The sequence below is a fragment of the Mesoplodon densirostris genome, chromosome 2 (assembly GCF_025265405.1).
Source record: "Mesoplodon densirostris isolate mMesDen1 chromosome 2, mMesDen1 primary haplotype, whole genome shotgun sequence".
NCBI classification, from domain to species: Eukaryota; Metazoa; Chordata; class Mammalia; order Artiodactyla; family Ziphiidae; genus Mesoplodon; species Mesoplodon densirostris.
In genome coordinates, this window is record NC_082662.1 from 143,342,328 (window position 1) to 143,368,000 (window position 25,673).

At 54.9% G+C, this 25,673-nt stretch overlaps 1 protein-coding gene across 1 annotated transcript in view; it reads right to left on the bottom strand.

Moving 5' to 3' along the window:
- Window positions 1-3,527: 3,527 nt before the first annotated feature.
- TMCC2 (transmembrane and coiled-coil domain family 2) overlaps window positions 3,528-25,673 on the bottom strand; it is a 34,766-nt gene continuing 12,620 nt past the window's right edge. Inside the window, exons 3-5 of the mRNA XM_060088441.1 lie at window positions 5,534-6,474; window positions 4,199-4,334; window positions 3,528-3,936 (exon numbers count right to left, since the gene is read on the bottom strand). Of these exons, the coding sequence (XP_059944424.1) occupies window positions 3,625-3,936; window positions 4,199-4,334; window positions 5,534-6,474 (1,389 nt within the window). The 3' untranslated portion in view covers window positions 3,528-3,624. The remainder of the gene's footprint in view (window positions 3,937-4,198; window positions 4,335-5,533; window positions 6,475-25,673) is intronic.

The window sequence follows — 25,673 nt, forward strand, 5'->3', positions numbered from 1 at the left end:
CTACTGAGCCTTCAGGAGTTGGAGGTCAAGACCTCCTCAGTCGCCCTCAGCCTTGCTCGTTTCTGTAGGGTCTGCCTTAGACGTCTCTGAGCAGTTCTGCACTTGAACATCCCCTTGGCTTCAGGAAGGGGGAGGAGTCATAACTTGCCTTGGTTAGTCCCTTATTAGGTTCTAGGCACCAGGCTAAGGTGTGACATGCAGAATGTCCTCTCTCCTGCACCCCAAACCTGTGAGCCAGATGCCATTTGCTTTCCTGTGGGCAGCGGAGGAGGCTAATCTGAGACTGGAACCTTGTCTGAGGTGGGCGGCAGCACTGGGACTGGAGCCCAGGGCTGCAGGCTCCAAAGCCCAGGCTCTTACATTGGAAACTTGACCTCACTTAAGGGCCCCGTCACTGACGGGGGCCTGCCACGTGGATCCATCCAGGCGTCCCGGCTAAAGTTCCCCTCCTTTTCCACCCTGTGGCCCCAGGTCTTTCCTCCTTTCCCTCCCCTTCCCCCCAGAATCACCCTTGAGTCACCTGGAGTGGCCGGGGTCAGGTCACTGCCCTCTGCCCCGTGCCGTCTGAAGGCTTTGGTGTGGGCCCAGGCTGCACCTGCTGCAGCACCACCGTTTCCACGAGGCTGGCAGGGAGCACCAGCTCTGCACGGGCACAGCCAACATGGCACAGCAAATATGTCGGCTCCAGGCCAGCCAGCTGCCCACCAAGTGCTGCTGGAGCACTACCGCACCAAGTCCAAGCAGAGATGAGTTCTCAGCTGCCCCCAGCCTGGGCCACTGAGGCTGTGGGAGTGTGCTGGCCTGGCTGGGCCCTCTGAACCCCAGGTGTGGGGCTGGGACCTGCAGGACGGACCCCCGGGGAGAAAGCCTGCCTGTTGGTCCTGCAGTCCAAAGGAGGGTGGTCCCCTGCAGAGGCCACCCTGACTCAGTGTCTCACCCTGTGACCCCTGGCGGGAGAGGCAGGCAGGTCCAGATTGGAGCAATTTGTCCCCTTTTTACGGAGTGGAGAGAGGCTCAGACATGAACAAGGAAGGGCAGTGACTGTCAGAGGAATGAAACCCAACTCCTAGTCGGGGCCTGGACTTAGCGAGAAGCACCTTGTCACAAAGAGGCAAATATAGGGTCTGCCTGTTCCGTCCTTTTTTGCAGAAGATGGCTCTGTAGCCGGTGGGGAGTGGGGCTGATGTTCCCCTCTCCTAGGGCTGTTTACTTTGGAGCCTCAGGATCAGCTGAGAATGTCACGCCCCAGCCTCCCTCTTCCCTCCTCCCTTTCAGTGTGGACTGTGGCTGGCAGTGACATTTAAGAACCAACGCAGGGAAAGCACCTGACCTTGGGGAGGAATGTGGGAAATGTCTGCAGCCTGGAGCAGCCACCCCCCACCTGGGGCCCAGGAATGTGGGCTCCTGGCCTAGAGCCCGTGGCCCCCAAGGGAGGTGTGCGTGTGGTTGGAAGAAATGGGGGGGGTGCAGGGCCCAGGAGTGACATTGTTGGAAGGCCCTGTAAGGTCATCTGGTGAAACTCCTACCCAGTTATAGAGGATGAAGATGAACCATCAATGCTGCCCTCCTGCCAGCACCAGCACAGCACCCTCTCTGATCCAGTTAAGGGCACAGTCCCTGACTCCTAAAGTCCCCTGAAGCCCAAGGTCATGGATACATCTGTAACTTGACTTCTCAGATCTACAGAAACACAGAATGTCAGAGCCCTTTGAAATTAGCAGCTACTGCATCCATCCATATTACAGTTGTAGAAACTGAGGCTCAGAGATGGGAATTGGCCACAGGTGCACTAATTATGGGCCAGGGCTCTGGGGTAGGTGCTTTCCCTACAGCCCTCCTGCTTTCACGAACTGGGGGCATCGCCTTCTAGCAGTAGGGAGACTCAGGTGGGCCCACTGAGCTCCCACAGGGTTCCTGCTGGGAATCCAGTGCCTTCTGTGGGTGCCCTTAACTGTCAGGGGTGGGAAATACAGTCACAGAGCAGACACTGAGGGCCTGGCTTCTATGCTCAAGGCAGGTGATCTCTGCTCTGGCTGGACAGAATTGAAAGGCCAAGCTAACGCCAACAGATGCTAGTCTTTGGAGCATCTGAGAAAGTGCTTAGTAAGGACTCTGCTGCCCTCCTGTGGCCATACCTGGGCATGACTGCTGTCATCGAGGCCTCCAGCTGCTTATGTTCTCCAAACTAAGGAAATCTCTCCCAATTTCCCTCCTCCTAGAAAGCACTCCAGGGGGGCTGGACGGGGTGGACATCATCTCACCTCCCTATCACCCAGGCCAGAGCTTTGGCTGTGGAAAGCAGATGGGAAGGGTGGATGACGCTTTGTTCAAATGTCAGATCCTGGAGGATGAAGGCCACAGGCCAATAGGTGAGGCCCAGTCTGTGTTACCCAGAATGCTTGAGTGTTGGGAGAGACTCGGTGGTTTCCATGGAAACAGCCTAATCAACCAACGCTAGACGGGATGGTTTGAAAATTTAGAGGATATTTATTTCTCAGGAAGGTCCACAACAGCTGGCAGGCACTGCCCTCCCCTGTTCCAGGGGATTTCTCTCTCCTTTTCCGAGAAATCCCCTCTCTTCTTGGAAGTGCCCTTGGGGAGGCTGGGATGTGAAGAGAAACCATACACAACACTCCAGAGCCTTAAAAAAAGGAAAGCAACAGACAACCTCCCCCACACAAATACACACATACAGAATAAACAGACATATAAAAGAGGCTGAGGCGCTGCTTGGGAGAGTGGGGCTGGGTGGCTCTGCCCCGCTGCCCCCAGCCAGGAGTCTCCGGATCTAAATGGCACGGAAGTGCCTGACAGCCAAGCAGCAGCCCTGGCTTCAGAGAGAGGACCGGGGAGGGGGGGTGGGGGGGACCTCTCCCTGGAGCTCAGGGGAATAAGGGACAAAGGAACAAATAAATAAATAAATAACCAGAACCCTAAGAGCTTGGGCTGAGGCTTGGGGCCCATGGGGCCTCTTTCCCTGAAAAGAGCAGATCCAGGGACAGGCAGAAAGAATAACAGGGAACACACAAATCCAAAGCCACACCCAAATGGCCTCCAGAGCCTGCATCCTTCAGATCCCAGAAGGACCCAACCCAGAACCCAGCCTCAACCCAGCTCTGGAGGAGGGAGGGGTAAGCTGGGGAGCTTCCCCGGGGCCAGTGAAAACTGTTGCCTTCATCCTGACCATCTCCACAAAGAGGGAGCCGGAGCTGCCTGAAGCGTGGGCTCTTCCCTAGGAAAGCCGAGGCATGGCCCTCTCCTGCCCCTCTTCTCATTGGCCTTCCTGACCCATGGCATCTGCGTCAGCTGGGAGGAGCCCTTGTGTGACTGTAAATCATCAAAACAGTCCATCCGGGTGTCCTCTGCTCCATTTGGCCACCGACGCCCCCACCGCCTCCAGCCAGGGCTACACTTAACGGCTCCCTTCAGGCCAACAGGGAGGAGGCACTGGACAGAAGAAGCAAGGACAGAGAAGGGGGCAGAAGTTGCTGGAATGGACAGTTTGGGCAGGAGGCCAAACTGGACACATGAAGAAGTCCAAGGACTCGGGAGTCCCAGGGTCCCTCGGAGAAGCATGGCCAGCTGGGGGCTGGGGAGAGCACGGGGTCGGGACAGGCCGGCCGCTCAGCTGGGCAGTAGCACGTGCTGCAGGAGGTAGGTGAGGGAGTCCCAGTGCTTCCAGAGGAGGAAGAGGACGAGGACCAGGAGGGCAGTGCTGGTGATGCGCAGGCGGGTCTTCACGAGGGGTGTGATGAAGTTGGCGAGAGTGGACACGAACACCAGCAGCACGGCCATGAGTGCCAGGATCACGTTGATGAACTTGCCCAGCAGCGCCCGTGCGTTGGCGTTCTCCACGCCCTCCAGCTGCACCACCTGCTGCTGTTGCTGCTGCAGCTCCAGCTTGGTGACCCGGGTCAGGCAAGACTCCACGGCCTCCTGCAGGGACACAGGGGTTGGGTGCATTGGAGCTCAGGGCGGGCAGACCCCCAGCCTAAACCCTACCTGCCCCTCAGAGGAGGTGACAATGCACAGGGTGCCCCCTCCGAAGGCCAGGCAGGGTAGAGGGTGACCAGCTGCAGCTAGAGGCCTGAGTCCTTTAATGATGACTATTTGGGGAGGATGGTGGGAAGTGGAAGTCTTGATTAAGGGGAAGCGGTGGAACCAGCCCACTCCCAGATTCCTCTTGAGGCTGCTGTACCTGGATGTCCCGGGCCCTTTCATAGGACTGGTAGGCCACCTTCTCCTCCATGCTGGCCAGCTCCTGCTTCAGGTTGGTCATCTCATTCTGGTGAAGCTCAGTCAGGTCGTTGAGCTGCTCCTCCAGCCGCTCATACCTGGCGGAGGGAGAAGGTATGACACCAGTCCCAGCTCCCCAAGCCTCTTGTCTCCCCCCAGGATCAATTTCACTCATTCTCAACAATGACTCAACCCACCCCGGGTGTCCAGCCCTGTCCAATTTTAACAGCAACAACAATGAAAGCTACTACGTACACAGCACTTCTTATATGCAGGCCCTGGGCTAGGCACTTTAGCCACATTATCTCATAGGATCCTCCCCACAAACCTTCAAGATAAGTACTAGTGTCATCCCCATTTTACAGATGAGAAGACTGAGGCATAGAGAGGTTGAGGAAATTGCCTGAGATCACAGAGCTCATGAATGGAGGAGTCAGGGATTGACTGACTTCAACAACCTCGGCCCTTAAGCCCTGGGCTAATAGGCTCTGCTGGGTACCAGGGACACAGGGATATAGAGACACAGTTCCTGCTCTGAAGGCACAAAATATCAGAAGATGACTACTATGCGGGGTGACGGGTAGTAGTTAGCTTTCAGGCAGGTTTCCCTCTCAATTTCCCAAAACTTCTTCACATATATAAAGAAGAAAAAGTGCTAACTAAAGAAAAGATCCCTAAGAATCCCAAGGAGCAAGTGCCAAATGCCACACGAGAGGCGCAGAGCAGACAGAAGGAAAGGAGGGGACAGGCTGACTCAGGAGCCTCGGCTGGATGTTCATGTGGACCATGCCAGACACCTACATACGGTGACTTTACAGGTTTGGACTCAGTCCTCACAAACCCTACGAACAGGGATTCACGTTATTCCCGCTTCACAGATGAGGACACCGGGTATGAAGAGTATGAAGAACTTTGTTCAAGGTAAAGAGTAAATAGTAGAGTTGGGATCTGAACCCAGGTAACCTGGCTCCAGAGTCAGTGCTCTTAGCCAGAGTCTCTCCAGATAAAAGGCCATGTATCTGGCTCCTGCCTTGGTTTCCCCTTTTGTACAACCACCATGTAATCATCAAGTAGGGATGCTCAGAGCTACTGAGACAGGCAGAGCCTTCCTTCCACAGGCCCCATAATCCTAACTTCCAGCTGCCCTGAAAGCTGGTGGAAGGGTCCTCAGAGCCTCTTCCTGGCCCCTTGCAGCAGCCCAGGACCCTTCTAGATGCTCCCCCCGTCTGCTGCTACCACCAAGTGTGAAAGCCGGTGCTCGGCCCCTCTCCCCAGGGCTGGGCCGGGCGGCACACACCTGTAGCGCTCCTCCTGCAGGCACTGGGTCATGTAGGTATAGTCCCTCTGCAGCTGAGCCTTCAGGTCCTCCATCGAGTCCTCCAGGTGGGACTGGCCCTCCTTGATCTCCCGCAGCTCTTCCAGCACAGCATCCAGGTTTCCGGGGGCGCCGTACAACGTGTTAGACTTGGGGCTCCCCAGCGCCGCAGCTGGCCCGGCCCCCGAGTTGCTGCCCGCCCCGGCCGAGCTGGCGCTGGCGCTGGAGCACTCATCATCGCTGCCGTACTTGGGGCTGGACACGAGTGTGGCACTGCCGCTCAGCGCCCGGGCCCCCTCCTCGGGGGGCCCGTCGTCCAGAGGGTCCTTCAGGTGGGCGATGTTGTCAGCGCTGCCAAACTTGTTCCGGATGAGGCTGGCGAACTCCCGGGGCTTGGACACCACGGCGGTGTGGGTGGCCTGTGAGAGGCCAGAGAGGCTGCCCTTCACGCCCTCCACCACGCCCCCGCCAAAGCCGCTGATGCCGGCGCGCATGTTGGCGCCCACGTCCTTCAGGCCCTGCTGCATGTCCCGCAGCACATCCTTGGGCTGCCGCGACGGCCCGTTCTGCTCGATCTCCTTCAGGCGCCGGCGGTAGTGCTCCAGCTTCTTGTGCAGCTGGGCGATGGTCTGGGCCGACTTCTGGTTCTTCTTCTCGAACACCTGCTTGATGCGGGATACCTGCTGCTTGTCGGCGTTGTTGGCCAGCTTCAGGTACTCGGCCACGTTGTCGTCCCGCGCCTCCTGCTCGATCTTGATCTGCTCTGTGATCTTCAGGATCTTCTGGTGCAGGTGGTCGATGGCGGCCTTGGTCCGCTGGGGGTCCGGGGCCCCGTCTGGCACATCCAGGCTGATGGGGCCATCGGTATCACCATGGCCAGGGCCGCCAGGGAGGCTCAGGGCCGCGAGGTCCCCCTTGTCGACCTGGGGAAGAAGGCAAGCAGAAGAAGCGTTAAGTCCATCAGGAAACCAAGGGAGGGGGCCCACAGGAGTCTCTCGTGTGCCCCTGGACAACTCTGGACTTGGTTTCACTGCCTGGAAAACGGATGCAGGATGAACAGGAAACTTGAAGAGTCCAAAAGAATAAGGGCCGTGACAACAGTATTCCCTCACAGCTGCCATTTAGGAAGGGTTTGCACATCTGCTATTTACCCAATCCCCACAACAACCCTAAAATGCAGTCTAGGCAGACCTGCTCCTCCTTTGGCCCAGAGAGTTCAAGCAAGTTGCTCAGGGACAAACAGCTTCAGGAAGACAGAACTGGCAGCCCAGAACTCTTTTTGCCCCATCACATGGACCAAGCAGGTCTGAGGCTTCACTGCAGTCACGGGGTTATTTCTCAGGGATGAGACACACTGTCCCTCTGGACTCAGCCCTCCATAAGGCTCCTGCCTGGAGCAGGCCTCTCCCTCAGAGCTGACCAGAGCCTACACTTGGGCCCCACGCAGGCACAGGAAGCACTCCCCTGCACCCTCCCCACCTGGGCTTCCCCGGTGCAGCTCAGCGGGCCACCTGCCTCAGTGCACACCTCTCCCAGCCCTGCCCTTACCTTCCAGCTCCCTGGGGTCGTCGGCAACCTCTTCCGCTTCATGATGGCTGGAGCGCCCGGCCCTGCCCGGTCTCCCAGGACAGGGAGAGGAGCACACCCCCACCTGCCTGCTGGTTGGGTCCCCAAGGGCTCGAGTCCCAGAAGTAACCCACAGGCCGAGGGAAGCAGGGCCCAGGCTGGGGGCCTGGGGGTACCAGCCATCCAGCGTGGAAGGAGGTGAATGTGCAGGAGGGAGAGGAGAGCGCCTTTTCCTCGCAGGCAGGCAGGCTTCCTGAGTGCATCAGGGTGGCACAAAGAATGGAGCAGAGAGACTGAGAAAGGATAGGGGGCAGGGAGAGAGGGGAAGGAAAGGTCACAGAAGATAGGAAAGATGGGAAGCCAGGTCGGATGAAAGCAGGCGGGCCTGGAGCCCCACTCTCCCAGAGCCGGACCCGCCTCAGCCTGTTGGAGGACCACTGTCCACAGCTGAGCCCCAGTGTCTTATCTCCATGCAACAACGGAAGCAGCAGGAAATGGCTCAACCCCATGTATTTTTACACCCAGCGCACCCCGGGCCGGGTCAGATATTTGCTCTTTTTGTGTATGTGGGGGTGGGGGCAGGGTGAGGTACACATGGGGGAAGGGGTTAAACACAAAGAAAGTGGCCCCAGCTCACAGCTCACGCACCGGAAGCAGCCCGTGCCAATTACAGGCAGAAGTCACTGGGCTCCATTTCTGCTGAGGTGCAAAATTATTGGCAAACACTGTTAAAAACAATAGCCCTGCCAAACTCAGGAGCCAGGGGAGGGTGTCTCCTCTGTGGGCTTCCTCTTCGGCCTTTTCAGGTCCCAGTTCCACTGGGGATGCTGGGTACAAAACCCATCCCTTCCCATACCTCCTGAAGTCAGGACTTTCCTCTGACATGTGTTTTGGGTCTCCCCGCATGTCCCTTTGCCCTTTGCCAGGTGCTGACACCTTCAGGACCTTGTATATCAGAGGAGCCAATTCCACAGTCTCCCTTAATGACCCGCCCCAAGGTCTACTCGTTGCAGCAATCTGATTTCAAACTGCCTCGTGCAGTGAAACCCCTTCTTCCTGTGCTGTTCCCTGCAGTGACGGCAAACACCACATCTGTCGATTTTCCTGACCCTCAGTATTCCCCCCTGTAAAATGGGGATAATCATATCTACTCTCAGGCCTTTGGTAAGGGTTACACAAGATGATGTCCAGCGAGCACTCGGCATGGCACAGACAGAGGCACCCATCGGTGCTGTCTGGACCTGGCAGCACAACATTTTTTGTGTGTGGCAGAGGAAATGAAGTTTATTTAAAAGATTATACCAAAAAATTTGCTCAACATTGATACCATGAGACAAAATTTCATTCTATATGCAACACACAGTTTTTAATATTAAAGAACTTGACCCCTTTATAAGGCCGCTGTGCTTTCCAAAGAGAGTCAACACTTTCCCTCTCTTCCACTCTCTTTGTGGGAGAAAGAATATTCAGAAAATGAGTTGGGATCTGGCTGCCTCACTGCCTGATGCTCAGCTAGGTCGTGGCCTCATCTTTATAAAGAGGAGGGCGTCGGTCCCACCTACTTGGAGAAGTGTGGGAGGACCTAATGAGACACGGGCTCGCTGTGAAAAGCAAAAGTGCTTTGGCCTACAAGGGAGTGTAAAGGAGCAAATTCCCTGCCTGTCCTGGCTCCAGTCTGGCAGCTTAGAGCCTTTTACCCCTCAATTTGGTGGCTGTCTGGCTTACAAATGGAAAAGCAGAGTTGAAGCTGGCTGTGAAATCCCCATGAATGAGAGAACAGACACTCCGGGAAAATCAGCAGGGCCTGGTGGTGAGCTGAAGTGGGGGAAAATCAGCAGGGCCTGGTGGTGAGCTGAAGTGGGCTGGGGTCCCACCCGTTTCCCCGCCACCCGCCCCTCTTCTCTGCCCTGGGGCCCAGACTCAAGCCTGGGGTTCCTGCCCCTCCACTGGGTCTACAGTGCCTGGAGCCTCTGGCTGGCTCCAGTCACAGAACATGCCGCTTTGTCCCTGCCCCCAGGGAGTTCTCCACTCCCTCCTCTCCCCAAGCTCCCCCCACCCCAAGGCTGCAGCGCCCTTTCAGGACGAAAGGGAGACAGGGTGACCAGGGAAAAAGAGCCAAGGAGGCTGCAGACAGACAGGCAGAGGTACAAAGAGGGATTATGCTTTAACAAAGGAAGGAAAATTAGAGCATTAGAAGAAAAAAAAGATGAGAAAGCTGTTAAGAGGGATGAACCAAGCAGAGCATGAGGAGAATGAGATTTGCTCACAAAAAATAAAGGAAGAAGAAGAATCGCAATGAGACAGGATACAAGGCCCATGCAGGGCAATGGAAAGGGCACTAGGTGTGGAAGCAAACACCGGTTTAGAAGCCTGGCTCTGTCACTTACCAGCTGTGTGCCCTTAGATATGTCATTAACTTTTCTGGGACTCAGCTTTCTCATCTAGAAAAAGGGGGTATTTCTACCCACCTCAACAGATTGTCAGGAGGATACAATGAGACCATGAAGGCAACGATCACAGTACAATCTCAGGGCACACAGCAGGTGCTCAAAAACAAATCACAGTCAACTGACACTTCACATCCACTAGGATGGCTATAATTTAAAAAGGAAAATAACAAGTGCTGGCGAGGATGTGGGGAAATCAGAAGCTTCACACCTTGGCTGGCGGGAATGCAAGATGGCGCAGCTGCTGTGGAAAACAGTTTGGAGGTTCCTTAAAACATTAAACATGGATTTACTTTATGACCCAGCAATTTCACTCCTAGGTGCAGCCCCAAGGAATGGAAAGCGGGTATTAAACAAGTACTTGTACACATATGTTCACAGCAACACTATTTACAATAGCCAAAGGGTGGACACAACTCAAATGTCCACTGATCGTTGGATAATGGGTAAGCAAAATTGGTAGAGTCACACAATGGAATCTTATTTGATTATAAAATGAATGAAGTACTGATAGAGGCTACAACGTGGATGAATCTCAAGAGCACTACACTAAGTAAAAGAAAACAGATACTAAAGACCACATATTGTACAATTCCATTTATATGAAATGTCCAGAATAGTTAAATTCATAGAGACAGAAGGCAGACTAGTGGTTGCCAGGGGCTGGGGAAGGGAGAAATGGGGAGTGACTGCTTAATGGGTACAGGTTTCCTTTAGGGATAATGAACATGTTCTGGAACTAGAAAGAGGTGGTGGTTGCACAACCTGGGTGTGGAAGGCCAGGGCCCTCAATCTGCTGGCCTAGGTTGCAGGGCCAGCCCAGAGTGGGTCTGCGGGAGGGTATCTGAGTCCTTCATCTTATGGGCTCATTTTTAACACAGCAGAAGCTCTAGCTGGGACTTCCCTGGCGGTCCAGCGGTTAAGACTCTGTGCTTCCACTGCGGGCATGGGGCACAGGTTCGATCCCTGATCAGGGAACTAAGATCCCACATGCTGCTCAGCACAGCCAAAAAAAAAAAAAAAAAAAAGGAAGAAGCAGCTCTAACTCACTCACTAAAAAGAGCAGCAATACAGATCACTGAACTCCCGGTCACTAGCAGGTGAAAACTCCCAGGGTCCCCCAGCCTGGAGCACGGCCGTGGGTGGGCCACCCAGGCACTGCTGTTCCTCTCTCGAAACTGTCACAGAGCCTCACACGGCCCAGGCCACCCAGTCCTCTGTCCACGCCTAGCCACCAGCACCATGGCCTCCTCACCCCACTCTCCTGCCTGAGAGGGGCCAGACACTCTGCAGGTACCCGACCCCAGGATGAATCCCTGTGCACAAGGGGGCAAGTTCTAAGAAGAGAACCGTGGAGAGTGGCCCATGCTTCTTCCATGACCCCTATACACACAAGGCCACCCGGAGGCCAGGTCATGCTCCCTGCTCAGGGTGCCCACCAGCCAGGGCTGAGGTCACTGACCCTGTTCTACACAGACACTGATGTCCGAGAAGTGCTGGTGAATGTTCTGGAAGAGCCAGAGCTGGGACGTTGTCAGAAGTGTCCGGGGCACAACTTTCCCTATTCCTCTCCCTACTCTGGCGAGACACACCCCTGGGAGCACCCCCTCCACGAGGCTTCACAGCCCCTCAGACTCTTCTCCCTGCCCGCTTCCAGCAGAGCTGAGCGAAGCCGGATTAGGCGCTCTGCCAGATTACAGGGCTCCCACCTCCTCCGGGGCCTGAGCTCACATCTCCAGGTTAACCCGGCCAGACACGGGACATGGGTCTTCCTCTCACACACTAGCCCGGCAGCCTGGTCCCTGAGGCAGACACTTGGGAAAGAAGCATCCAGGCTTACATGAAGCTCCTCAGTGCAAAGGGGAAGGACGCTAGCCGTGTAAACTGTGAGATGTGAATCATGGGTCTATTTCTCCAGCAACAGTACAAACACATTATAAACATGCTTCAAGATGGACCATATCAACAATCACACTTGCAAGGAATGCGTGCTCCACACATGCGCTCCCAGGTTCCCAGGAGACCGCAGATGGCCCCCAGCCTGTGACTCCCCTCCCCCAGGGACAGGCAGCCCGTTCCTACATTTACAAAGTGCTCCTGTCAGGGTCCCCAGAGCAAGCTGACACAGAAGATGATCCCTGTCCTAGCTACCTGCTCAGGGGTTGGAAAGCCAACACTAAGGTCACTCTTGGAAAAAAAAAAAAAAAGGAAAGAAAAGAGCTTTGGGGCTCCTATGCTTCCCTTTAGGACAGCAGGGTGGCCCTGTCATCCCGGGACAGGTGGCCTGTGTCCCCTCCCAGGGGGGAGAGCAATGGAGTCAGGTGTCAACCCTGCTTTGTCTGTGGGTCTGACCAGATGGGCTGAGGTCCATGCAGGGTGCTGCTCCTGGGCTGCAGTGACTAAGAGCCCCGCAGGTGAGTGTGACAGGCCTGTCAGGCCCGGGTGACTCAGCAGAGATGCTTCCATCTGCTGACTTCTGGCCCTGTGACTCTGATTTGAGCACCCTTCTCAGGATGGAGAACACACAGATTCCCCTCTTCTACTAGTTCCCCGAGGGAAAGGGAGGTAAGCCAGGCCAGGATGGAGAAGAACAGCCACGGCCAGCTAACACCCCGTCCCCTGCCCAAAGAGGCAGTGTGACCCTACAGTGAAGCTGGGAGGGAGGCAACCTGACATCTTCCACACCAACCTGATGTTCCAGCCAGAGCAGACTGGGAAGATTACGCCAACCCTTGGTCCTTAGCCAGGGGCTGCTCCCATTCTTCCAGATAATGCAGGCGCTATGAAGCCACTCAACCCCGGCTCTGGAGGCATCATCACAGCTAACCCAAGCCAGGTGGGGGAGGGGCGGGGAGGGGCAGGAACGGGCAGGGGCGGTGGGGAGGGGAAGGCACCAGCCCATCCAGTGGTTCCATTGGTGCCTGGGAGCCCAAGTGGCTTTTCTCCAGAGGGCAGGGAGGCAAATGCTTAGATAAAGGGGTACACGTGGAGGAGGATATATTATATATATACACCTGGGGCTGTTCACTGGGGAAGAGTAAGATGAAAAACTCCTGCAGTGAGACCCCAGCTGCCACACAAGGGATTCAAGGGCAGGTGCGTGAGGGACCTGGCTCTTCCTGCAGTGCCCCTTCCTTGTTGCATGAGTGCCCTCAGCAGCTTTACAAGGAATTTTACGCTGCTACAAGGGATTGCAGGGTGCAGAGTCCATACAGATGAGGAAACTCACTCTCGCATCCTTTCATGCAGCACCTACGATCTCCAGGCAGCTGGGCACTGGGTGGAGGCTTCAATCAGCTTCCTCCTGCAGCCAGCAAGTGCTTCCTCCCGCCCTGATCCTAAGCGTGACTCTTCCTGGCAGAGCGACACTCCTCTCATCTAGCCCTCGGATTCCAGTCCTTTCTGATAGGTCCACCCCTTGGTTCTGGTCAAAACTACATCCTCGGCTCAGCCGCCTCATTCCCTGCCCTGCTGAGAACAATGCCCTTTTGTCCACACAAATGCCCTGCTGTGCTGTTCCCTCTGCCTCTCATACCCACACCCTGGCTGGAACCCCGGAGCTGCCCTCCCACCTTGGCGCCTCCTTTATTCTCAATCCTCCAAATTCTCCCAAAGCTCCAAGCACCCAGCACTTTGCTCCTTCTGGACCCTCCTACTGGGATCGTGCTCACTGGCCCTTCACATTCCTCCCTCCCGGTCACTGTTTCTCCGTAGACAGAGGCAACCACAACCAGGAACACCCCTTCCGCTTAATTTCATGTCAGCTCCTCTGGCCCCACGCGGAGTGACGTCTGGCCACTGGTTTCTGTAGGTTTCTGTGCCAGGGCTCCCTCACCCAACCCCAACGGCCCTGCCAGCACCCATCAGCCTAAAGCCTGGAGGCCTGGTGTTCACCCCTCCTCCCTTCTCCCATCTCTATAATGGAGAGAGGAGAGGGGGCCACAACCCAAGAGACTGGAGGGGAGCACAGCCCGCCTGACGAACTCCAGAAATGTCTTTCTTCCATCCCCCAACCCCACCCCCATCCCTACCAGGGCCTCACCTGTGTAGGTACCGTTTCCCAAAGCCGTGCTGGTGATGGGGTACCAGGGGCCCTGAGGCCCCAGCTTTCTGCAGGCTGTGCCAGGCCCCCGGGATCATAGTCCCTGGGCAGCACTGGGCTTGCCAAGGGAAGCCGGGGTCTGCGAGCAGGTGTGCCGGAGCTCCCAGGCTCTGCAGCCGCCATCTCCAGTCTGAGGCCCAGCCTGGGGATTAGGGACGGATTGCGCTGGGAGATTTCCCCCTCCCTGGGGCTCATGGCTGCTCCTTCCCATCTGGGAGAAGAAAGGGAGGATCACCAAGCGGGTGCCCTCCTCCACCCTGCCCATCCCCAAGTCCAGCTGTTGCCACTATGAATCCAGTGTTCATGAGGACATCCAGGTGTGACAGACAGCAACTCCTGCCTGGGAGGCAGGTCGGGGAAGCACGTGGCAACACATGCACCTGCATCTTTCACCCAACCAGATGGATGCTCCGCCCCTCCCCTCCCTTCCCCTCCCCTCCCGTCATGCATGCACACAAATGCCTCGCACACAAATGCCTCTCACCGTCAGAAGCCCCTCTCACAAACAGGCACAGTCCCATCAACTCCCTTCTTCAGCCTCAGAACAGAAGTGGACCTCCTAGCCAGGCTTCCAGGATGGAGGCGAGCTCTTCAAAGCCAAAAAGGCTGGAGCCTGGAGGGGACTCCTTGGCAGATGCTAACACAGCCAGCTCAGCCTGCAGTCTTCTGCCTCTTTCCCTGCTGCCCTGCCCACAGGCTGAAGGCACCATCACTCCCAAGGCTTCCTCCCTACTCTAACAACTGCCTGGAGGAAGCAGACAGCAGCCAGCCTCACCAGGGTATTTCCTCTTCTCTGAGATCCTAGAAATCGACTTTCTGCTCTGGACACCGCTGCCAGCTACCTCCCCGCTAGCTTCTGCTTCCCATTCGTCACACACCCCCTCCAGCCCGCCCCCGCCACCCCCCCAGCAAAAACACCCAAGATAAAACATGGATGGCAAACTCACAGCCGTCTCTTCCTCCTTGGATTTCATCTTGACAGTCCCAGCAAGAAATCCCGTGAGCGGCCAGCAGAGGGGGCCAGAGACCCACAGTTGCGGAGAGCAAGCTGTGAGGAGGGTGCTAGGGTGGCCAGCAGAGTTCAGGGGTCTGCTGGGTCTCTCTAAGGGCAGCTTCCCACAGCAGAATCACCAAAGACGACGCAGATTCTGCACCCACTTGAGCCTGGTGAGAGACTCAGGGCTTAAATATTAAGGATCGGCATGGATCACGCTGACGGGGCAGCCCAAATTCAAGAAGGTGCACGGAGATAAGGGCCCAGTGCTATCTCTAGGGCCCAATGCCAGGGCCCTCAGCCAGAACACCAAGAGCAGAAGTCCCCACACCCTAGGCTTGTGGAAACCTTACAAACATTTGTGGTGGCAATGACTTGGGGTTTGTGAGGACAGGGGCCTAGCAAGGGCACAACACTGAGGTCCCAAGTTCCGGGGCCGGCTCAAGCATAAGCAGTCAGGGACATGTGGGGTCAGGGACTCTTGTGGCAGCTTCCCACGTCTGTAAACGACCTCCCGCCTATGGTACTTGATTTTTTCTTTATGCTTTGGGCATGTGCACTGTTCCTCTTGCATAAACAAGTCTTAAGTCTTAATGATCCCAGGAAGGCAGGGATCAGATCTTAACTATATCCGAGCCCTTCACTGTGTCTAGCATAAGACTGACCCTCCCTAGTACTGACGTCTGTAGATGACTGCCTGATCTATCCCACTGAGCTGAGATGGAAGGCAGTCCATCTACTGCAGTCTGTCCTAGGTAGCCACGGAGGCAGCCTGGTCTTCTCACACTCAAGACATCCCTCCTCTGCCCCCCACCCCCTTCTAGGCTCCGCCAAGCTAACATTTGTAACCTTTTCTTACAAGCAAAACGGGGCGGGGGGGGGGAGAAAAAGGAGAAGGCAGTAGCAGCAGGAGCCCAGAGGCAAGGAGGGGGCTGAGTAAGCCGAGCCCTGGGGCTCTCGTGACACCTCACAAGGTCTCACTCCCCAGCTGCCCAGGATCATGAAGGCTCAGAAGCACCATAAAGAGGTTCCTTCGAGGCCTCACTGCACCACCAAGATGACCATGAGGTGGTATCTGGCATCTCCCTAATGGGAGGGTTCAGCTCCCCTCCAGGGACAACTCAGCCATCAGCACAATAACTGAAGAGCAGGAAAAAGCGGGGTGGAGCTCAGGGTGAACCATTAGTCTGCTAAGAGAAAAGGGACAAACAGGAACCAGGAGGATGTCTGCCAGGCAAACCAGCAGGAAGAGAGATCCCTTTTCCTCTAGAGTATGTTCTTGTCTTAACATGTCTGAAACGTTCCCAAATCTGCCAAGGATGCAGAGCTTCCTGCTCTGGGGGTGGGAAGCAGGAGCCCAAGGCGCCATGACGCGGTGGAAAAGGTGATGAAAAGGGTCTGCATCACAGCTCCATACCTGCTATGGGAGCTTGGTCGAGTGAGCACAGGCTCTGAGACTCAGTGTCTACCACTGCACTGGGAGGAGTGCATGAAGGGGGGGGGGTGCTTGGAAAGCCCTGGCAGGAGAGGAATGTGTTGCAGGAAGACACCTCGCTCCCTGGGGGCAGGTTACACCTTTCGGCCCACGGCAGAGGGCTCGGGTCAGAAGGCCTGCTGTGACTCCTCACCCCGCTAGCAATGCGGCCTCCACAGGCCCTGTACACGCCTCTTCACAGCTGCAAGAGGAGGCGGCGGCACCCACAAAGCAGCAGTCTGGAGAGAAAGGCCTCAGGGGTGAGACCGGTGGCATCTGGAGCTGGAGGAAAGGGTGGGTGAGCTGAGCCCTGGAGATTCTCTGCAGCTCAGCTGCAAAATCGTACATATGATCCTTATCTCCCAGGGCTGTAGGGAAGGGAGGATCAAATGGGAAGATGAGTAAAAATGCCTGACACATCATAGGTTTTATTGAAATAAATGACTAAAGAGCCAGCAATCCCACTACTGGGCATATACCCTGGGAAAACCATAATTCAAAAATGCATCCCAATGTTCATTGCAGCTCTATTTACAATAGCCAGGACACGGAAGCAACCTAAGTGTCCATCGACAGATGAATGGATAAAGAAGATGTGATACATATATACAATGGAATATTACTCAGCCATAAAAAGAAACAAAATTGAGTTATTTGTAGTGAGGTGGATGGACCTAGAGTCTGTCATACAGAGTGAAGTAAGTCAGAAAGAGAAAGACAAATACCGTATGCTAACACATATATATGGAATCTAAAAAAAAAAAAAAAAAAAGGTTCTGAAGAACCTAGGGGCAGGACAGGAATAAAGACGCAGACGTAGAGAATGGACTTGAGGACAGGGGGAGGGGGAAGGGTAAGCTGGGACGAGGTGAGAGAGTGGCATGTATACATATACACTACCAAATGTAAAGTAGATAGCTAGTGGGAAGCAGCCACATAGCACAGGGAGATCAGCTTGGTGCTTTGTGACCACCTAGAGGGGTGGGATAGGGAGGGTGGGAGGGAGATGCAAGAGGGAGGCGATATGGGGACATACGTATATGTATGGCTGATTCACTTTGTTATAAAGCAGAAACTAACACACCATTGTAAAGCAATTATACTCCAATAAAGATGTTTTAAAAAAGAGAGAGAAAGAAATGACTAGTCCTAAGGCTCCTTCACATGCGTATGTACACACACACACACACACACACGCACACACACACACACACGCACACCACAGTTATTCTAGGAGGTGCCTGGAAGACTCCGCCTGGGACAGAAAAACCCAAAAAGTAGCTACATACGGAGCAAAGTTGAGAGTGGCAGGCGGACACAGGAGGAGCTGCAGCTGCACTGAAGCGACAGGCTGTGGAAAGACATTAGCCACCAAGCACCTGTCCTTGTGCAGAGAGAAGTGCTGCTGGGTAACTGCCACCACGTGTGCTTCCTGGCAAGTCCTGGCTGCCCTGCCACCTCCTCTTTGGCCTGGCAGAGACAGGCTCCATCTGAGCAGGGGACAGGGCAGTCGCTGGCCCTTCGCAGGCTCAGGCAGCTGAGCCAAGGCAGGCGTCTCCGGCCACACTCTTTCCGTTCTCACAAGTTAGCCTGCGTCCAGGGCGACAGACGGGCTCCCGTCATCCTGGGAGGGGACCCCGGAAGGAAGCCTGGACCCTGAAGGAAGCCCAGGTCCTGTACGCCAGGCTCTCCTCTGCATGCCCAGCAGGTTTCAGCCCTCTCTTGCCCTGGGTTCCCCTTAATTTAGTCTTTTCTTCCTCTTCCCCTCGTTTTCATGCAGTGCCCCTTCTTTCTTTAATACTCTTAAATATTAAGTTTTTTCTTGTCTCTTCCTTTGCCATTGTTATTACTCTTCAGGTGCCCACACCCGCCCCCCCAACACACATTCTTTAAAAAAATCTTCCTTCTCAGTTTTCTTTCTCCTGGGGGGGGGGGGAAGCACACACCACATTCTGAAGGGTGGGAAACCTGAGAAGTCATAGGCTTCAGGAGCAAAGACTAATGCTGAAGAGCAGCTAAATTTAGTAGCTTCAAATACAAGGTGATGTCTTCAAAAAATTTCAGGCTCCAAATGTGCTGTGAAAATCTCCCCGTTAGGATTCCTCCATGAAAGGCTGGCAGCTGCCCCAGTGCTCACCTCTTGGAAATGGGGGTTTGGGAACTGGTCAGTACTCAGAGGTCCCTCCCCTAACACTCACTCTTAGAGCCAGCCAGTTGGTGCATTTTCTTAGAAACTCATGTCACCAAGGAGCCCTGCTTCCCTCTGGGGACACACAGGAGGAAGGGCTATCTTCTTCAGGGTGAACTAGAGCAACTAAGGTGGGCGCATTTTCTTAGGAGCATGTGGAGAGGCTCGGCCACATGAGCTGGAAAAACAGACAGGGAAGGCCAGAGTAGAGAGCGATGCGGGGCGTGCACACACCACACCACCTTGCAGCTGCTTCCACGGAGGGAGGAGGCCATCTCTTTCGTCCATGGGTCCTCGGCCTGTCTAATGCCATGGACACTCCTGTTACAGAGTTCAGGGTCATGAGCCAGATGCCGGGCAGTGGAGAGGATCACACACCTAGGTCCCTTTTAGGAAAATCAAATCTGGTGCCAGCTGGGTAGGAAAGAGGGATGATTTCCATGCCTTCTATAGCCACTCTATTTCCCTGGGGGAGGCGACACTGGGAACAGGCCTGGGAGAAAGTGACCCAGAGAGGAAGCAGTGTCTCCTTTTTGGGCAGTTTTTAGGAAGCAAAGCGCCCTCCACCCCACCCTATTTGCAAAGAATAATTTAGAACGACTCCCTTCTAAAAGCAGAGGACTGAAACATAGAACTCTTGGGGCGTCCTGCTGACTCAAGGGCTCAGAGCTTACCATGAGCTGACGTGATTCAACGAGAAATGTATGTGAAAGCAAAGCAGTCTGCAAACTGCAGCATGCTGCCCAATATTGGGCTCAAAGGGACATGTCAAAGGCCATGGTTGGCATGGCCTGGGGGTGCCCACAATGCCCTGAACCCTTGAGGAGCCAGCAGACAGGCATGGCACCCAGATAATATTTGGGTCTGAAGCTGCCTTCTCAGGCAGCAAGGAAACCTTATATAATGAAGTTAATATTACAGAGCGCTTTTCTTTCCAGGGCAGGGTTCGCCTTTCCGGCCACCCAAAGGAGGCCTCCTGGTCACAGTATCACTTAGAATCTGATTTAGCTTCTGCGGATCATGCTGAATTATTCACTAGCTATGGATACTGGCCCAGCTCTGGGGTCCCAGTGGTGGGGTACCTGAAGTGAGCACACTCCCCAAATCCAGACTTGGAGGAAGGTCAAAGGGGCAAAAGAATCAGGGGCATCAGACTCAAGATGCGGAGGATGTGGGTGCAGGAGCTGGGGCGGCGGGAGGGCTGGAGGCAAAGAATAGTCAGACAAGCTGCCTGCAACACCCCAGCGTCTGCCACTGGAGAGAGAAGGGAGGTCAGAGAAGGCTTCTGTTCCCAGGAACTTTGCTCACTGCCTCCAGCCCTCACTGCAGTTCAGGGGAGCCCTCGGTTCCCTAGGAGCCTAGAAGGGATGCAGTGGGGTGTGTGCGCTCGTCACTGCTCCTGTTTCAGAGTCCTCTGCCCTGTGGCGCATAGAGAAAGCCCAAACTGTGCCTGTGAAAAGAAAGCAGCAGCAGAGCAGGGATCAGGTAAGCGATACTGTGTTTCCATTGCCTCATCTGGCACCAGAAGAGACCAGGGTCATGTTTCGCATCTCAGGGATGTGGTGAATCCAGAGAGGAATGTGCCCGGTGGCTGGGGAGCCCTGTGCTAGCTGCCAGGACCCATGCCCACATCGCCAGCGCTGGCTCCTTGTCATCTGGAACCGATGACAGAGAGCTCCTCTTGCCGCTTTTATCAGCTCTGTTATCACCCAAACCTTGAGCACACCTTCCACTGGGGTGTGTCTGAGGGGGCTGAGGCTCCTGGGGGGGAAGGCTGGGGGCCTGACTGGTGTCTCCCACCCTTGTCTGGGTTGGCAGCGTCTCACCCCCCCACCCCCGGGGTTGTGCTTAGAGTCAGGTGGGTAGAGAAGGCATGACATCAGGTCTTGGTAGGTACCTTGGACGTTATCTAACTTCACCCCCTGTACCTAGGGGAATTTTGTACTCCCAGAAGCCAGAGCTAATCTGGAGAGCACTGGGTACTTTCTATCTAGAAAGAAAGTCATGGATGTCAGTAGGGAAAAGACGAATAAAGGCTAGTTCCAGAGGCCAGCTGCCTGCTGGGGCAACTGCGTCCAAAACCCTGCTCTAAAGTCAAGAGGCTGCTGCTGTTTATGATCTCTGGTGTCAGAGTTTTAGGTAAGGGGCAGAGTCATTTCTTCGGCCCCTCTCCTGATTGGACAGGACCCCTAAAAAGCAAGGGGGCTTCACCTGAACATGAGGAACTCAAATCGGACTAAAGGAAGAACTTAACTCACCAGGTACCTCAGATATACTGGGCAACAGGGGCCTTTAATCACTGAGACAGGGAGCGGCAGTCCATGGTGAAGCACAGAGCTGCCCTGCGTTGGACTGGCGGGCGGCTGGCAGCGTGGGCACTGCGTTGGGAGGCCCTCCTGAGGCCGCTGGGCTGGCTGCTCCTCTGCCTAAGGAGCCTTTCCACACAGAGGAAGAGAGAAGGGAAGAGGGGATGAGAGAGGGTGGAAGAGGGGAACGGAGAAGGCAGCTGTCCTCCCCAGCCACTGGGTGTGAGTCCAGGCTGGCACAGACCGGCGCATGTACACGAGCGACTGAACGTAAAGAGTGTAACACAGCTCTAAAGGTGGATGCGTTTGTGTGGACAGGCCAATGGGCCAGCCGGACAGGGCCCTGTCGGCCTCCCACGGAACCTGGGCGACAAGCTCAGACACATCAGGAGGCCTCACAGACGGACGGTCCAGCTTCCCCCAGCTGCCGAGGGAACCTGTTTGGAAACCTCTCTCAGCAGAGCGGGCCCCACCCACCTCTGAACCGGTAGGCTTCCAGACATAAAAAAACCGGGTTCCTCGACACCTGCCAAGATCTGTCTTCTTGGCAAGAGCCTAGGGCTAAGGGCAGCCCCTCACCTGCCATTCCTCAGAGTAAACAGGGGTGCTTATTTATGCCCCTTATTTATTAGGGCAGAGGAGAAATCTTGTTGTTGGAGAAAATCTTGTTGTTGGAGAAATCCGTCAGGGGAGTGTACAGGACAGGCTGCCCAGAGTCTGCTCTGGTTTACGTGATGAGCGGAACGTCCCTGGTCTCCCCGTCTGGGGCCTGGAGATAACACCTCCATGAGGCCACGGGGAAGCAACCATCGTGGCATCATCTCCACGCTCTCCCCCTCACCCCTCAGCACCTGGTCCTCTCTCCCGCCCTGCCTGCCCTCGAAGCCAGGGGGCAGCAGGCTGGCCTGTCGGTAAAGTCCTCCTGCCACGGAGCACTCCGTGCCGGTCTCCTAAGGCTCTGGACATCCTCTGTGAGCTTCAGGCTCCCACCACCCCAACCCATGCTGCTCCTCATCCTCTTGGGACCAGCCACACTGCACAGATGGGGAAGGATGACCAGGGCAAGGTCAGGGGCCAGGCTGGTAGAGCTGGCTGTGAACTCGGCACTCCTGCTTCTTCCTCTCCCAAGACCCTCCAGCTGGAGCACCTCGCGCAAGCCTTCTGAATGCGGAGACAGCTGGAGAGAGCTTTTGAACAAGGCCGAGAGCGAATCAATGGCCAAGCCAAACGTGGGAGAAAGGGAAAACAAGCCTCTGACCCCTGCAGGGGCTAATCCACTCTCTGGAAGTCTGGGAGCAGGTTATCAAGGCAGGACAGAAGAGTTGCTAGATTTTCCTGAGCGTACACTACGTCTTCTAGGAACTGCTGCTCAGTAAAAGAGAGACCGGGAAGTGGGGTGAGACTTATCTGCTGAGGACCCAGGACGTCCAATGCCACTGCCACTGCACATATAACCAGTGGTTCCTGCTGAGGACTCCAGGGCCCAGATTTCCAGAGGTTAAGGCCACACACAGATGGGGAACCCAGATGTCACCTGCATTCTCTATTTACCTGCCAATGCCCCAGTGCACCAATAATGATGACTTAATTTTTCCACTTTAGAGACATAAGACAGAGAGTGGTTATCTTGCTCAGTGTCACACAAATAGAAGAAAGCAGAATGGCGAGGTTGAGATAACAATCAGTTTTTGTTTTGAAAGGGGAATCATTTAAGACACAACCTTGAAGACAACCAAGTAGACCTGGAGGGAACAAATGACAGGCGAACAACGTCACTAAGACTGAGCTGCTTCCTGGGACTGTGAACCCTTCTCTGTGCCTCTGCTGCACCCCTGCTCTCCGTGGGGCTCCAGGTCCCCTACTTTCTTAGGGAGGGGCCAGAGTGAGCCTCATAGGACAGCTAAGGAACTTTAGCTGCCTCCAGGGTGTTTCAGTAATTCAACCCCTGAGAGGGCCAGCTCTGGTCTGAAAGTCAGCTGCTAAGTTCTAAACAATGGCAAGGGGTGTGGGTAGTGGGGGGAGGCTTATGAATTAAAAATAGATGTTAGTAATCACCAGGGAGCTTGCAGAGAGCATGTGGGGCTATGTTTACTAGAGAGAGAAGAATCCCTTCTATTCATGCCCAGAGACCAGGGTGGAACCACCACCAGCTTATCACACCAGCCAACGGCCTCTGGGTTTGGGGGAGTCAGCTGACCATGCAGGGTTTACTGATGGCTGGAAGACCCCCTTCCTCAGGACATGGAGGCACCCCCTCTTCTCAGCATCCCCCAGGGCCACGCCCATCCCTGGGGGGACAGCGCCAGATCAGAAAGGATGTATAACTGAAGGGGAAATTGCAACCAAGAGATAAAGCCACCGTCCTTGGGCTGAGGCAACCCGCTCATGGTGGAAATTGCATAAAATGGTCCCTGGTGGTTTTAGTGACTTCAGATCTCAGTCTGGTCTTGTGGACATGCTAGAAACAAGGGGGTCTAGTCTCCTCTCTGCCATGAACTGGCTGGGTGCCCTTAGGCAAGCAGCTTCCTGATTCCTGTAGGCCTCAGTCTGCTCATGTGTAAAATGGAGATAACAGTACCTGCTCTGACAACTTCACAGGGATGTTACTAGGAGTAACCGGGGAGTATATGTATGACAAAGCTTTGGAAAGATGAAATTTCCAAATAAGGATATAAAACAGTCATAGGAATAACCATTTTCCCCATTCCCACCCTGAACCCAGGGACCCTTCCCCCAGTGAGCTCACCCAAGAGTCTCCTGGCCTGTCTTCCACTAGCAACAAGAACAGAACCCTGTCACTGTCACCTCCTGGATACCGTGGGGGCAGTGTAAAGACCAAAAAGGAGCCTGCGGAGAAGCTCCCCAGCTGATGGGCTCCCCACCCCCTCCCCCCTGCATTCCCATTCAGCAAACATCAACAACCCCTCACCAGCCTCCGAAAGTGCCCACCGCGCACCCGCTCACACAGCCTCAGGACTACAAGGTTCCCATTCTCCCTCCTCGCCAAACAGCTCTAGGACCAGAGACCCTGGCTTGACAGGACTGTACTAATTGGACTTTAAAAATGTATCCGCTGACTCAGCAGTGAGAGGCGGGCTTGGCAGCTGCTGCAAACAAAATACTTGCTCACTGAGAATTCCCTGCAGTCCAGTGGTTAGGGCTCGGCACCTTTCACTGCCGTGGCCCCGATTCAATCCCTGGTCGGGGAACTAAGACCCCACAAGCCAGGCTATGCGGCCAAAAAAAAAAAAACACTTGCTCATTAAGGGCTGAACAACTGGTTCACCCTGTGGGTCCCTCTGGGTCTCCCTTCCCTCCACAAGGCCACGTTTCCCTTTTAGCCGACACATCCAGATCTCACTCTTGGCACAGACTTCCCTGTAGTTAAAACTAAGCTTGCAGATGGTCCAGTGCCATCGTTTTAAATACTCTCTATATGCTGACAACCCCCAAGTGTCTGCCTCCAGCCTGGGTTTCTTCCCAAGACTCCAGACTCCAACATCTGACTGCTTATTTGGCCTCTCCATGTGGATGTTTAACAACCATCTCAAACGCAACGTGTCCAAAGGCTAGCTCTTACTGCTGCCCCACGGCCCCTCCAGATATCTGGTCCATGTGCTGTCTTCCCCAACTCAGTTAATGGCAATTTCTTCTTTCCAGCCGCCAGGCCAAAAACCTGTTAGCTATCGCTGCCTGCTCCCCTTCTGCTGTGCCCCACATTCATCAGGAGCCTTTGCAGCTTGATCTCTGAAGCAAATCCAGAATCCAGCCACTTCCCCCACTCTCACTCTGCAGCAAGCCACCGCCACCTCACCCCTGGAGGCTTCCGACAGCTTCCTAGCCAGACTCCCTGCTCACGCTGTGGCTCATAGCCTAGTCTCCACAGAGCAGCCCGAGCGGGCTTCTTCAAGGGTGTCACTCACCTGTACAAAACCTAATGACTTCTCATCTCACTAGAGAAAAAAGTCAAAAGCCCTTTTCCTGGGCTACTAGTGATCTGTAGCCCTCCCTGCATCTTCTAACAAAAACCAGACTGCCTCAACCAATATTGGCCTCCTTTCTCCTCCCCGGAAGAGCTGACCCTCCACTTCCACCATCTCCTCAATCTACTAAAACTGGTTACTTGCCACGGTTATCTATGACCCCCACTGCTTGATACTATCTATGTACATTTCCAAATCCAGATCTGACTTGTCACTCCTGCTGCATTTCACTCTGTTGAATACTTACTTCCTCCCTCTTTAAACTCCTTTCTCCTTATACTTCGGCATCATTTCTCTCCAGGTTCACTCCTGCAGACCTGGCTGCTCTGCCCCTTATACGTCGTCTCTGTCCTTGGTCTCAGCCCCCCTCGACACATGCCCTTCGACCGTCTCATCCGCACCCAGGATTTCGAGCTCAGTACCGGCTCCCAGAGTGCTCGCCCCAGCCCAGACCTCTCCCCCAAGAACCCAACTGCCAGTTGGTGCTCTTTAGATGGACAGCTCCCAAAGGCACCTGCAACTCAACATGTCCAAAAGTGAATGCATCACTTGGCTGCCAAAACATGCTCCTTCTGTGTTTCCTCAACTAAAGAATGCCCCATTCCTAAAGTTGCTAAGCCAGAAAACTAAAGTCCTTCTCTACTCCTCTTCCTTCATCTTCCATGTCCACCTTCTCGCCTATACTATTGAGGAGAACTGCCAAAGGTCTTCTGAATTTATATCTCTGCCTTTCCATCCTCACTGCTGAAGCCTAGACTCCGGCAATAGCTCCAATGACGGTTTCTTTGACTCCACTCCTGTCCCGCTTCTTAATCTATACTGTCCACACTAAGACCCAAAGGGACCTCCTCCTGCCATTTTCCTGCCTAACACCCTTTGATAACTTCACACTACCCCAGACTCAACATGGCAAGGCTTTTTGTGATCTAACCTCTACCTACCTGTCAGCCCCCAAAAGTGCTGGACGCTCCAACGCCAAGGAACCCCGGGTAGTCCCTGGCATCAGCTCGCTTGCCTTTGTACACACTATACCGTTCCTCCCCCCACCCTTCCTCCCAATTC